Source organism: Salmo salar, chromosome 13, assembly GCF_965601325.2.
Source record: "Salmo salar chromosome 13, fSalSal1, whole genome shotgun sequence".
Taxonomy (NCBI): domain Eukaryota; kingdom Metazoa; phylum Chordata; class Actinopteri; order Salmoniformes; family Salmonidae; genus Salmo; species Salmo salar.
The window spans coordinates 93173323-93188284 of NC_138303.1; the positions used below are offsets into that span (position 1 = coordinate 93173323).

The 14962-nt window shown below is 40.9% G+C and overlaps 2 protein-coding genes across 2 annotated transcripts; one reads left to right on the forward strand and one right to left on the reverse strand.

Moving 5' to 3' along the window:
- Nucleotides 1-383: 383 nt before the first annotated feature.
- LOC106568212 (testis-specific serine/threonine-protein kinase 1) lies at nucleotides 384-1472 on the forward strand. Its single transcript, XM_014138358.2, has one exon. It carries the CDS (start codon nucleotides 384-386, stop codon nucleotides 1470-1472), a length of 1089 nt encoding a protein of 362 aa, XP_013993833.1.
- On the reverse strand, nucleotides 1466-13014 carry LOC106568209 (splicing factor ESS-2 homolog). Its single transcript, XM_014138354.3, has 10 exons — nucleotides 12396-13014; nucleotides 11953-12121; nucleotides 11748-11837; nucleotides 8101-8270; nucleotides 7822-7939; nucleotides 3328-3461; nucleotides 3069-3171; nucleotides 2773-2882; nucleotides 2554-2669; nucleotides 1466-2393 (listed from the first exon to the last, which is right to left on the reverse strand). The coding sequence occupies exons 1-10, from the start codon at nucleotides 12531-12533 to the stop codon at nucleotides 2114-2116; spliced, it is 1428 nt and encodes a 475-aa protein (XP_013993829.1). The 5' UTR covers nucleotides 12534-13014; the 3' UTR covers nucleotides 1466-2113.
- Between the last annotated feature and the right edge of the window lie 1948 nt (nucleotides 13015-14962).

The following is a 14962-nucleotide window of genomic DNA, read 5'->3' on the forward strand; positions in this document are numbered from 1 at the left end:
AGTTATTTTTTATCAATTCACACATTTTGAATTATAATTGTTTTCTTCTTAATGTATACATGTAGGCATTATATACAATTCACTCATGTTATAACATCATTTTAGATAACATGCAATGACTGGGAAATGAGCCATGTGTCTAATGGCATACATCAATGACTGCTTTTGAGGAATTAAACATTCCATTATTACGCAAAATAACATGTAATAGAAACAAACTTCACGTCATTTCCCAAGTTAGTGATGATAAATTATAGAACGTTAGTAACAAATACCCTATGTGTGACTATCTTTGATATCCAACTATGAACAGAGTTCAACATGGTGTCAATAATGGTGTATTATAACATTCACCAAAATAGTTCGGGTCGTCCTACTTAGCCATGGATGACTCACTGGTGCTTAAGAAACGGGGCTATACATTGGGCATCAGTTTAGGCGAGGGGTCGTACGCCAAAGTAAAATCCGCTTATTCCGAGCGTCTGAAGACCAATGTGGCAATCAAAATTATTAACAGAAAAAAGGCGCCGCCGGATTTTTTGGAGAAGTTCTTGCCCCGGGAACTGGACATTCTTGCATCCCTAAACCACCGCAACATCGTCAAGACCTTCGAGATCTTCGAGACTTCAGAAGGCAAGGTGTATATGATTATGGAGCTTGGTGTGCAAGGGGACCTACTGGAGTTCATCAAATTCAGGGGTGCTTTGCCCGAAGATTTCACCAGAAAACTGTTTAAACAGCTGTCACTTGCAATAAAATTCGCACACGCCCTAGATGTTGTTCATAGAGACTTGAAATGTGAAAACCTGCTATTGGACCAAGACTTTAACCTCAAAGTGTCAGACTTTGGTTTCGCCAGGAGGATCAAATATGATGAGGATGGACAAATGATTCTCAGCAAAACGTTCTGTGGCTCTGCAGCCTATGCATCACCAGAGGTATTACAGGGGGTCCCATACAACCCCAAAGTGTATGACGTTTGGAGTATGGGGGTCGTTCTATTCATTATGCTCTGTGGGTCTATGCCCTATGATGACTCCAATATCAAGAAGATGCTGAAGATTCAGAAAGAGCATCGCATTGACTTCCCACGCAGCAAAGCTGTCCCGACAGAGTACAAAGACTTGATATATCGCATGCTTAACCCCGATGTGGCCCAGAGGGTAGAGATTGACGATATCCTTGAGCATGTATGGGTGCAGTCCAAATCACATGATGGTAGTACGAGAGGGGAAGATGGGCCTTCCACATCGGAAGCAGCTTGCTCCAAAAAGGAAAGGAAGGGTGAAAGTAGTAAGAATGAAAGTAAGCATCCTCATGGCAATGAGAACAAGAAAGGGGTGAAAGCAGAGGCTGAGGCCAAATCAGAACCAAAACCTTCAGTGGAGAGCAAAGAGGCAGCTGGAACATCTAAGCACACCAAGAAAAAATTATTCCCTGATGCAAGGAACAACATCCCTGCTGATTCCTGATGTTGAAGTCCTGGATTTATTCCACCTGAATAGTTCATAATAAATGGAACATACATATTTGTCAAGATGAACCATATAGACTTCGTTACATTTTTAGATGTCGAGTCTGCTATGACAAAAGGTGAGTGTCAACATTTGGGGTTTACAACAAGGCAATTTTTAGGTTGAGGACTGAAAGATTATATTGCAGAAAAAGGCATACAATAGAGGCTTACATTTGAACATATTTACAATACAAAAAAATCAACAAAGCCTCTTCTAACATTCACCAAGATTAAAATAACATCAGCTTAGGCTATGTACAATTATAGAATCTCTTTGGAACCCACATATTGTAAGTTATCCAGTCTTGGAAGGTTTCTAACACAGTACATACTATGCATTTCTGTCCAACACCCTAAAAACAGTAATGACCTGAGTTTTCCAACTATCCTTGAATTCAGAGTTGGTATTTTGACTCTGCCCTTCATTGTGCACAGACTGTTCCAGTCATAAAAGGCAAGTCCATAAAATCCAGGGGGAGGGCATGAGGTGGGGTAGAGAGAAACATGGCCGGTAATTTGCTTGATGACAACTTGCTTTAAACATGTAAGAGTTCAGTTCCTCAAGATAACTGTTCTTTCTCAGTTTTGCTTTACTTGTCAGAAGAAGTCAGATGCTTTCCTCCTCTTGGGAAGCTGCAGTAAGTCGTCTGTGATGGATGCTGGGTCCTGGGAGGCGGGGGTCCTAGCTTTGCTTGGTGTCGGAGTGCCTGAGGGAGTGGCTGGACCACCCAGGGGTGTCTTGGAGCCTGCTCCTCTGTGTGTGGGTGATGGTGTGTAGCTTGCCCTTAGAGCTTTGTCTGTGTATTTGCTGGAGGTGCGGTTTACAAGCCTCTGAAGGGCAGGGGTCAATGCTGGGCTCAGGCCTTTTGGGGTGAGACTGAAAGACAGAAATTAGGTTAAAAATAATAAAAGCATTTTAAAAGCACTAAGAATTTTGTATAACAAGAGGTCATAGAATTGAGCTATGAAAAAACATGAGGTTTTGCAATACAAAGATCAAAGCAATTTAGTTAAATAAATCGTCAATCAGTTTTTACCTTGCCAGGTTTTCTGTGACCTTTCGCAATGCTTCTTGCTTCTTTGCCCGGTTTTTGGCGGCAGCCTCATTGGCCATTTTCAAACCCAACCTCTCTCTTCTTCCTGGTTCTGGAATCTGTGTGTCAGATTATCTCAAGTTAAGAAACTACTCTGAACAATACATGTTTTTTTTTGGGGGGGGGGGGGGGGGGAAGAGACTGCCAGCCATTGGCTTGTACCTTAAATGATGGGCCGATTTTCCTCTCTTGAAACGGTGAGTCAGACCCATCCAGGCGAAAGGGGGTGCTCTCTATCTCACCCCAGGTCATCAGGGGGGACTCAGCCATACCTGGTAGGACCATATCAGGTTAGGGGAGTTTAGTTTTTATGCAGTTGGGAAAGTTTTATGGAAGCCTCTCTAACAGCACCAAATGTTGAAAAAACATCTATTCTTACCCAATAACTAAGTATTTCTGATAGTTATTTAGTTGTTGAGAATATTGAAAGTGATCTATACTTGAACATAACTACTTACCTGGGGAAGGGCAGGGAGTTCCTTCAAACCCATATCCATTCACGTTAGGGGAATCCTGGGCATTAAGTTCTTTGCCATCTGGGCCTACTTTACCCTGTTTGAACTGGAGATAAACACTCAGTCAGATAAATCATTCAGGCTCAATCCATTTAATTTGATCTTTAGATACCATGACCTTCCTCTACTTTAAAATCCCTTGACTAAAAATAGGTTACAACCATTTACTTAAAACCAATAACTTGTCAGGAAAGCACTTTACCTGTGCATTGAGGGCTGCAGCCTGTTGAAGCTGGCATTTGTTAAGGGCTTTGCTGAAGGGGTCTCCCACAAAGCGAGTGTTCTTGTGAATCACCTCCCTGGGTTTCTTGAATAGTGTGTCATCATCCTGGACACCTTATTAAATAAGATCATGAAGGTGTTCAACTCAACTTATACAATGTCAAACACAATTCATCATGTACAGTGCCTTCAGAAAGTATTCATACCCCTTGACTTTTTCCACATTTTGTTGTGCAGCCCAAATTGAAAAAGAATTACATTGAGATTTGCCGTCAATGGCCTACACACAATACCCCATAATGTCAAAGCGGAATTATGTTTTTAGACATTTCTACAAATTCATTTAAAATGAAAAGATGAAATGTCTTGAGTCAACAAGTATTCAACCCCTTTTATGGCAAGCCTAAATAAGTAAAAATTTGCAATAATAGTGTTTAACATGATTTTTGAATGACTACCTCATCTCTGTACCCCACACAATTACAATTATCTGTAAGGTCCCTCAGTCGAGCAGTGAATTTCAAACACAGATTCAACCACAAAGACCAGGGACATTTTCCAATGCCTCGCAAAGAAGGGCACCTATTGGTAGATGGGTAAAATGTAAATAAACAGACAATGAATATCCCTTTGAGCAAGGTGAAGTTATTAATTACACTTTGGATGGTGTATCAATACACTCAGTCACTACAAGGATACAGGCGTCCTTCCTAACGTAGTTGCCAGAGCCTTTAAAGCAGAGTTTAATGGCTGTGATAGGAGAAAACTGAGGATGAATCAACAACATAGTAGTTACTCCACAATACTAACTTAATTGACAAAGTTAAAAGGAAGCCTGTAAAGAATAAAACACATTCCAAAACATGCATCCTGTTTGCTGTAAGGCACTGAATTAAACTGCAAATAATATGGCAAAGAAATTAACTTTATGTCCTGAATACAAAGCGTTCTGTTTAGGGCAAATCCAACTCAACATCCCTGAGTACCCCTCTTCATATTTTCAGGTATGGTGGTGGATGCATCATGTTATGGATATGTTTATCATCAGCAAGGACTAGGGAGTTTGTTTTAAATAAAAAGGAATAGAGCTAAGTACAGGCAAAATCCTAGAGGATAACCTGGTTCTGTCTGCTTTCTAAAAGACACCGGAAGATAAATTCACCTTCCAGCAGGACAATAATCTAAAACAGAAGGCACAATATACACGAGTCGCTTACCAAGATGACATTGAATGTTCCTGAGTGGCCTACAGTAGTAGTTAAGAGTTTTGACTTAAATCAGCTTGAAAATCTGTGGCAAGACTTGAAATGTCTAGCAATGATCAACAACCAACTTCACAAAACTTTAAGAATTTATAAAAGAATGTGCAAATATCGTATAATCCTGGGGCATCATTTATCAATCATGTGTAGGTATAAATCTGTGCGTAAACCGTGCGATCATTACACACAAAGTGTGAGATTTATCAATATGATTTTTTTTTTTAGTATGCATACATTTACGCACTGCCATGACCATGCGTAAGCACAGTGTCATGTGGTGGAACAAGGGAACTGATTTTCAAGTGTATAATTGGGAAAACTTAAGTTGAAAATGTATGAAATTGTGAAAGTAATCATTTAAAATGTTTTTCGATTTAATTGCATTACCATTGTGAACTCATGCATTTGTTATGATAATCCATATAAAGTCATGAAATTGTATTTGTCACATGCGCCAAATACTAAGTACAGTAATTTGTTAAATTAGAGGCATGTGTGAAAGTGAAACCATTGTTGAAATATTATAAAAGACTGAGATAATGGGAAATTGAATGAGAGATGACTGATCTTGCTCTGTTGGAAGATTTGGCACACGCTGCATTTCAGAGAGCACGTTTTTAGAGACAAGGTGGACATTTTTGTCTTCAGAAAGTACAGATTTTGCTCATCAGATATAGTTTCCCAAAACCAATTTAATAGGATCTTTGCGAGGATTTAAGACCTACTTTAGAAAGGCAAACACATGCCATTATGGTGCACATCAAAGTGCTATCCACCCTCTGGTTTTTGACAACGGGCACTTTTCAGTGGGAGCTTGCCGATCTGCATCTCACATCCCTCGATGGATGCAATAATCAGCAAATCTGTAACATACAATTTCCATACACCATCGTAAAACAGGTTGAAGTCAAGAGGGGTTTCTTTGCCATAAATGGGTTCCCAAATATCAACAGAGCAATAGACGGCACCCACATCGCCATAAAACACCATCCCAAAACGACTTCAACTAGGCTATGTGAACAGAAAAGGCTTTCACTCTTAATGTGCAGGTGATCTATACTTGAACATAACATAGCCACCACATTCACATGTTGTGGCAAGGTCGACTCGTTCATTCTGCAAAACAGCAACGTTGGCCTATACGTCTACAGGAGGGAGCGATAGAGGATGGATGGCTTATTGGTGAGTGTTGCCTGTTCATTTGAAGTATATTTGCCATAGAGCCCCACAGTGGATGTGTCATAATACCCATAAAACCTAGTGGTCAAACAGGGAAATGTTTCCAATCATTTTATCAATATATTCGACTCCATTTACTCAGATTTGAAAATGCTAATTAGCATCAAAGTAAACATCATGCAAAACTACAAATCCCTGCACGTCATCTCTTGCTGACACCTTTGCTAACAGGTATTGTGTCAATTTTAAAAAGTGCAAAAGACAGTTAGATTTGGGTATGTCATTTTAGGCGAAAATTGAAAAAAAGGGGCCGAGCCTCTTAACAGAATTGTCCATTTAAAGAAATGTAGCCAATTTAATTATTACTACTGTTAACTAACATTAGATAGTTAATCAAGAAATTATTACCTTTGCCTTGATTCGGCAGTCTCGCCCAGATCATCATGGCATTTGTAGTTCTTTATGATAGCCACAGTAGCAGCTACTTAGCATTTCATTTTTGGGAGGTAAATACAGGTCAATATATTGATAAGTCACCTTGTCTTAGAGAGATTTACACAGTTATCAAAACGTTACGCCAGGGTTAGCCTAAACAAAACACAGCCCTTATTTTAAGTGTTTCTAAAATCCCCTATGGGAAAAATGAATGGTGAAAAAACAATTGGAACCATTTCCCTGTTTGACTGCTAGGTTTTATGGGTATTATGACTCCTACTGTGGTACTTTATTGCTAAAACAACTTGAATTGCCCTGATGGTCCTCTCTTTGAAGCTATGTTTTTATTTGTACTGGTCAAGCAACAACTGAGTGAGACAAAACCTTTTAGTTGTACTCAGACACTGTTTCATGGTACGGCGTTGTATATTTTGTACATTTTGTACTATTTAATGAAGCTGCCAGTTGAGGACTTGTGAGGCGTCTGTTTCTCAACCTAGACACTAATATACTTGTCCTCTTGCTCAGTTGTGCACCAGGGCCTCCCACTCCTCTTTCTATTCTGGTCAGAGCCAGTTTGCGCTGTTCTGTGAAGGGAGTAGTACACAGCGTTGTACGAGATCTTCAGTTTCTTGGCAATTTCTCGCATGGAAAAGCCTTAATTTCTCAGAACAAGAATAGACTGACTAGTTTCAGAAGAAAGTACTTGGTTTCTGGCCATTTTGAGCCTGTAATCGAACCCACAAATGCTGATGTTCCAGAAACTCAATTAGTCTAAAAAAGGCCAGTTTTATTGCTTCTTTAATCAGAACAACAGTTTTCAGCTGTGCTAACATAATTGCAAAAGGGTTTTCTAAATGATCAATTAGCCTTTTAAAATTATAAACTTGGATTAGCTAACAACGTGCCATTGGAACACAGGAGTGATGGTTGCTGATAATGGGCCTCTGTACACCTATTTAGATATTTCATAAAAAATCTGTCGTTTCCAGCTACAATAGCAATTTAAAACATTAACAATGTCTACACTGTATTTCTGATCAATTTGATGTTATTTTAAATGGACAAAAAAATTAGCCTTTCTTTCAAAAACAAGGACATTTCTAAGTGACCCTAAACTTTTGAACGGGAGTGTATGTAAATGAGATATTTCTGTATTTCATTTTAAATCAATTTTTCTTGAGCGGATGGTCGGGGGGCCGGAACATAACTACAAATAATTTGTCGACGGTAAATTGACTACAAGAAGCCGAAACAGATAAATATTTCAAACCTTGCTTACATTTGTACACGATCACGTCTCTCTCATGTGAGGGAATACTTTGGAACAGATTTCATGAATTAAAATCACTGATTATGTTGATTTTCAAAAAAACACAATCATTTTTTTTTGCTCAGAAAACTTGGGGGACCAAATAAAACCACCCACAGGGCCAAATTTGGCCCGTGGGCCGCCAGTTGAGGAACCCTGGCCTATAGTATAGTGTTTGTATGTGTGACTTCGTGGCTTTATGCACCCTATTCAAAGCACATTATAATCAAGCAAGATAACAGGCACATTTATCATGCAGGAAAATAATTGTTTGGCTCATCCTCACCCTCTGGATAGTACATGAGGGCATTCTTTGCTTTGTACTCCCAGGTCTCCAGTCCTGCCTTTACACACTCAAGGGCCTGCTTCTCAGATGACGGAAGTGCAAGGTTTTCTTCATGCCGCTAAAAATCCGAAACATGCTGTTATAACATATCTGTTAATTGAAGGAGAAAATATAATTGCTTTCAACTCATGAAATAACACGCTAGGAACATTACATACTACAGCATTTGAGTAGTGTGCAATTCACATGTGATCAAATGACAGATTATGGCAAGTGTACCTGTTTAAATTCAGCCTCTGCCTCATACAGCCACGCATGCCTCAACTTTTCCTTGTCTTCTGCTAGAACCATGATCTGCTCAAAGGATGCATTATCCTCGCTTGTGTTCTTAGCCAGGAAGCGATCAAGAGAGGGCAGCTCTTTCTCTTCCTCGTCTCCTTCCTTGTTCACTACAAACACACAACAAACACAGGGAATACATCTTACTGCTGTAATTGAGTTCTTTACATAGCACTATATAAGAAATCAACGACCAATTACCACTGGATCATAACAGTGGGAAGACCAATACTCTAAATTGTCTTGAGAGCCATTGTAAAGTTGGGTGTCCTTAAGCTAAGCATACATTATACGACAACAAAAATCTTTACATTGGGGGAGCAGTCACATTATGCGAAATCTCGGTATAATCTTGTAATCCTAAAGTCTGCAATTGGTGTGCTCACATTACATGAGTTTGCTTACTTACGGGCGCTTTCCAACAATGCAGAGAGAAATCAAAATAGAGAAATAATAGAAAAGTAAAACACGTAATAGTAATAATAAATACACAGCGAGTAATGATAACTTGGCTATATACAAGGGGTACCAGTACCGAGTCGATGTGCTGGGGTACGAGGTAAATTAGGTAGATATGTACATATAACTAGGAATATGTGGCAGATAATTAAATAGCAGCAGCGTATGTGAGGAGTCAAAAAAGTTAGTGCAAAAAGGGTTAATGCAGACAGTTAAATAGTTAACCAAATAGCTACCGGGACTAACTATTTAGCAGTCTTATGGGATGGCTTGGGAGTACAAGCTGTTCAGGGTCCTGTTGGTTCCAGCCTTGGTGCATCGGTACCGCTTGCTGTGCGGTAGCAGAGAGAACAGTCTATGACTTGGGTGGCAGAAATATGACAATTTTTAAGACTGCGTTGCTGTGTGTGGACCATGATAGATCCTTAGTGATGTGGACATCGAGGAACTTTAAGTTCTCGACCCGCTCCACTACATCCCCGTTGTAACTTAATGATGGTGTTGGAGTCGTGCACCCACACAGTTGTGGGTGAACAGGGAGTACAGGAGGGGTCTAAGCATGCACCCCTGAGGGTCCCCCGTGTTGAGGGTCAGCGTGGCGGATGTGTTCTTGCCTACCCTCATCACCAGGGGGCGGCCCGTCAGTTAGTCCAGGATCCAGTTGCAGAAAGAGGTTTACGGTCCCAGGGTCCTTAGCTTAGTGATGAGCTTGAATGACACTATGGTGTTGAACACTGAGCTGTAGTCAAATAACAGAATTCTCACGTTGGTGTTCCTCTTGTCCAGGTGGGAAAGGGCAGTGTGGAGTGCAATAGAGATTGCATCCTCTGTGGATCTGTTGGGGTGGTATGGGAATTGGAGTGGGTCCAGAGTGTCTGGGATGATAGTGTTGATGTGAGCCTTTTAAATAATTTCATGGCTACAGATGTGAGTGCTGCGGGGCAATAATTTAGACGGGTTACTTCGGCATTCTTGGGCACAAGGACTATGGTGGTCTGCTTGAAACATGTAGGTATTACATGTAGGTATTGTCATTTCCCTCTTCAAAGGAGGTGACACTCTTGACCCAAATTGCTACAGACCTATATCCATCCTACCCTGCCTTTCTAAGGTCTTCGAAAGCCAAGTCAACAAACAGATTACCGACCATTTCGAATCCCACCGCACCCTCTCCGCTATGCAATCTGGTTTCAGAGCTGGTCATGGATGCACCTCAGCCACGCTCAAGGTCCTAAACGACATCGTAACCGCCATCGATAAGAAACAATACTGTGCTGCCGTATTCATTGACCTGGCCAAAGCTTTTGACTCTGTTAATCACCACATCCTCATCGGCAGACTCAGTAGCCTTGGTTTCTCAAACGATTGCGTCGCCTGGTTCACCAACTACTTCTCTGATAGAGTTCAGTGTGTCAAATCGGAGGGCCTGCTGTCAGGACCTCTGGCAGTCTCTATGGGGGTACCACAGGGTTCAATTCTTGGGCCAACTCTTTTCTCTGTATACATCAATGATGTCGCTCTTGCTGCTGGTGAATCTCTGATCCACCTCTACGCAGACGACACCATTCTGTATACTTCTGGCCCTTCTTTGGACACTGTGTTAACAACCCTCCAGACAGGCTTCAATACCATACAACTCTCCTTCCGTGGTCTCCAACTGCTCCTAAATACAAGTTAAACTAAATGCATGCTCTTCAACCGATCGCTGCCTGCACCTGCCCGCCTGTCCAGCATCACTTCTCTGGACGGTTCTGACTTAGAATTTGTGGACAACTACAAATACCTAGGTGTCTGGTTAGACTGTAAACTCTCTTTCCAGACTCACATCAATCATCTTCAATCCAAAGTTAAATCTAGAATTGGCTTCCTATTTCGCAACAAAGCATCCTTCACTCATGCTGCCAAACATACCCTCGTAAAACTGACCATCCTACCAATCCTCGACTTCGGCAATGTAATTTACAAAATAGCCTCCAATACCCTACTCAACAAGCTGGATGCAGTCTATCACAGTGCCATCCGTTTTGTCACCAAAGCCCCATATACTACCCACCACTGCGACCTGTACGCTCTCGTTGGCTCCAGGTCATCTACAAGACCCTGCTAGGTAAAGTCCCCCCTTTTCTCCGCTCACTGGTCACAATAGCAGCACCCACCTGTAGCACGCGCTCCAGCAGGTATATCTCTCTGGTCACCCCTAAAGCCAACTCCTCCTTTGGTCGTTTCTCCTTCCAGTTCTCTGCTGCCAATGACTGGAACGAACTACAAAAATCTCTGAAACTGGAAACACTTATCTCCCTCACTAGCTTTAAGCACCAGCTGTCAGAGCAGCTCCCAGATCACTGCACCTGTACATAGCCCATCTATAATTTATCCCAAACTACTACCTCTTCCCCTACTGTATTTATTTGTTTTATTTATTTTGCTCCTTTGCACCATATTATTTCTATTTTAACTTTGAACTTTCTTCAAATAACAAATCTACCATTCCAGTGTTTTACTTGCTATACTGTATTTACTCTGCCACCATGGCCTTTTTTGCCTTTACCTCCCTTATCTCACATAATTTGCTCACATTGTATATAGTCTTATTTTTTCTACTGTATCATTGATTGTATGTTGTTTTACTCCATGTGTAACTCTGTGTTTTTGTATGTTGTCGAACTGTTTTGCTTTATCTTGGCCAGGTCGCAATTGTAAATGAGAACTTGTTCTCAACTTGCCTACCTGGTTAAATAAAGGTGAAATAAAATAAAAATAAAAAAAATTACAGACTGGGTCAGGGAGAGGTTGAAAACATCAGTGAAGACACTTGACAGCTGGTCAGCGCACCCCTTCACTACACAAGATATGACCAAAAATGTCTGGTATGTCAGAAAAATAAATCGGGACCTAATATGCTTATCAGGAAAGCGCAAGAACCCAAATCACACATCTTTCACTCGCTCGCATTATGCGACCTACAACGTCTTGGTCGGAGCCTACGACTTTTAGGATTTACCGGTTATCCCAGAAATGAGTTGTGGATCGCAAATCATTGCAAAATCACAATTTAAAATTGTGAAATGTATGGCGAACTTTAGACAGAGTAGTGCCATTCTCAGTCACCCTGGTGAACGGGAACTTACCCACGTCTGTTCCTTTCTTGTTTTGGCCCAGTACAGAAGAGGGAGATCCAGGACGACCCTCTGGTGTCTCAAAGGAAGCTGGAGTAACATCTAAACAAACCAGTGGGTGGCACATTATTATGGCACCACTGCTGCATTCATAGACAACCAGTACATTATGTGGAAAAGAGTTTCCTTGACACGGTTTACTTATCACCTTACTCACATGGGGCAGTGGAGCGTGGTGTGGACTTGGCTAAAGATGACCCATACTTAATGGATATTTCCCGCATCTTCCCAAGATCCCCATTTTCCTCAGCTTCGAGGTAGTCCTTCTGTGCATGTAACTTGGTCACATCTGGGAAAAAGTCCCTCTGGATGATCTTCTCTAAACTCTGTTGAAAGTCATACAAAACAGACAAGTTAGGAAGACATTGGCAACTGTCAACACTGCCAATCCCCAACACACACAGCACATACTAAACAATGCGGTTGTATGTATAACATCACCACTATGTTTGTTAAATCACATTTATCTGTATTGACCTTAACACTTAGATTTGCAGCAACACTGTAAACCTATTGTATTATTAGACAGCTGCAGGTAGGCTAAAATGAGCACTGGCTAACTAGCTAGCTTAGCTGTCTGTTCCACAACGTTAACGTTACCTCTATGTAGTTTTCTTCATCGAGAACCTTTCGGTTTGTTTTCTTTGTTTCCTCGGGTGGCTGTCGAAGAGCAACTGTTGTGACAGGATTAGCTGGGACAAGGGTTCCAGACATCAGCGCCTTTCCAAATCCTTCCATTGTCGGTCGCTTGAAGAAGTTAGCGAAATGGTCTCTGGTGGCCTTGACTTCTCTGTTAGCTAGCTAGCTAGCCAAACAAAACCTTGCTGAATGTAAATAATCCCGTTATAAACTAAAAAGAGCCTCTGAAAATAGAAGCGTATGAATACCTTAATTTAATTCACGTAGTTATATCATTAGTTCTTAGTTGACGTTTTGCTAATCAAGAAACGTCATGCGAAGAATGTACACGCGTGACGTCACCAGAAATGTCTGGCAGTGACGTTTTTAGAATGAATCTAGCCTCATTATTGCGTTGGATGCAAAGTATCCAAAAATGTCCACACGATAGGCATATCAGGCATAATCTTCTAGTTTTCCATGTTTTGCAAACTAAATGTTGTCCTTTTTTGTCGCCTCCACTTCGCTCTTCGGTTTTTAAACCACACCTATCGAAATAAAATAAAATTAAGCTACATTGACTACACGTTTTAAACGTAATAAAACAAACTGATTTAAAAGCGGACAAAAAGAAACACGTAGCTGCCTACCTCTACTCGCTCTTCGTGTAAATGAGTACTCAGTGCTAGTTTTTCCCGCGTTTTCACATCTGGATACTGGTTCTGAAGGAACAGCTCTTCCAGAGCGTCCAGCTGGTTCTCGGTGAATATGGTGCGGTGTCGCCGGGTGCGCCTCTGGACCTGACTGAAGGACTGCTCCTCTCTGTGGGTATTTCCTCCTGGCCTGCATGGCTCCGGAAACATTCTTCTGGACCTTGCATATTGGCATGCTGAATTAAAATAACTTTACATGTAAGTGTTTTTATTTTTGAATAATATTTTTTCTCACAACAAACATACACATATGAACAACAACTTACAACTTTACATTTAAGTGTTGTAGGCACATTGATTTAAGCACATTGATTTCAGGTCAAAGCATGAACATATAGGCCTTCATGGCTAATGGGAAAAACAACTGAACTGCTTTAAACATCATCATTAAACAAACATATATTGCGAGAGAAAAATGAAGCGTGATCATAGTGTCAAATTTGTCATAGGTTTAAGTCTTACTTTCAGGAGGATAGTCAGCCTGGAACACCTCTCCACAGTGGGAGCAGTAGCAGCAGCATGAACAGGTGTGCTGTCGATGTTCTATGTGGCTCCCAGCAGTAATACTCTCTGCTCGTTCTCCATCCTCACTTGGTACGGGGTTGTGGGTGGCACCAGACTGCCTACTCTCCTCACTGTTACTTGGAAATCTGTTCAGTATATTGTCAATGGTGAATGGAAACTTCTGTCTCTCCATCCTACTTGACCCCTCCATGACAAGCTTTCTGCCCAAAGAATTCACTTGAAATTCAAACTAGTGTTAAAAGTGCCAGCCAAGGCATCCAGTTAATGCTTCTGGGTAAAGCATATGCCATACAGTAATCCTATCCCTTCTCCACTGTGCTCAACGACACACCCACTCGTTCTCATTTTATAAGAGAAATTTAACAAAGAAAAAGAGAAAGCAAAAAACATAATCCGCCTATAGACCAGACACATATAAAATGGTTGAAACTTAATTCCCAACTAATCTGGGCAGTTTGGAGAGGGTGTTAGGGGGATGGGAGATTCAGCTAATCTGGCCCCATTGCTTTTCTTTCTGAAAAATAAATCAGATTTCACTGTATTAAATTAGGGGTACAGAGCTTCTAAGATCCTTATTGTTGTGGTTTTAGAGAAAGAGATTGCTTGGTATTAGAAACCTGGACTTATAGATGAACCTTTTGGTGTGACCAAGGACCTATTGGGGATTTGCCCCTGAATTCCTTTCTTCACAAAACTTGCAGTCCTCATTTGTTTGAGTTCAACAACAAAATTCACACAGTTCTATTTATTTTCTATACATTTAGAGAGATTCACCATTTAAATACAAAACACAACAGCAGGGTTTATATCCCTAGTTTTCAATCAATCTGAATCATACAGTTCCAATACGAAGGTCTACGACTTATTGATCCTTTATATAGAGACAATTGAATTTGGTCATTTTTGTTGTCACAGCACCCATCCTCACCACACAAAACACAAGACAGGCTGGGAGTAGCACAGGGTCAGCTGCAGAGCAGCCGGCATTCTGCATTTTTCAGCATAACAGCCATTCACAAAGGGAGCATATTCAGAGATGAAACATCAGTCAAAATGTACAGGTATGGATAGCCAAAGCTTCTGACAATCTCTCTGTTAGTATTCACAGCATGATTACTGGGCCTTATCTATGAAGTGCAGTCATTCAGTCTGACTTCTCTGACAATGTGCACTGCTGAGGTGAATCTATTACAGGTTGTATTTATTCTCCAACAAATCCTTTGATTTCATATAAGGCAACACACCTTTTTATCAAGGAATTAATGGATTTTCAGAATCTGTCCTAAGCTCCTCAGATAAGGAGCGTTTGAA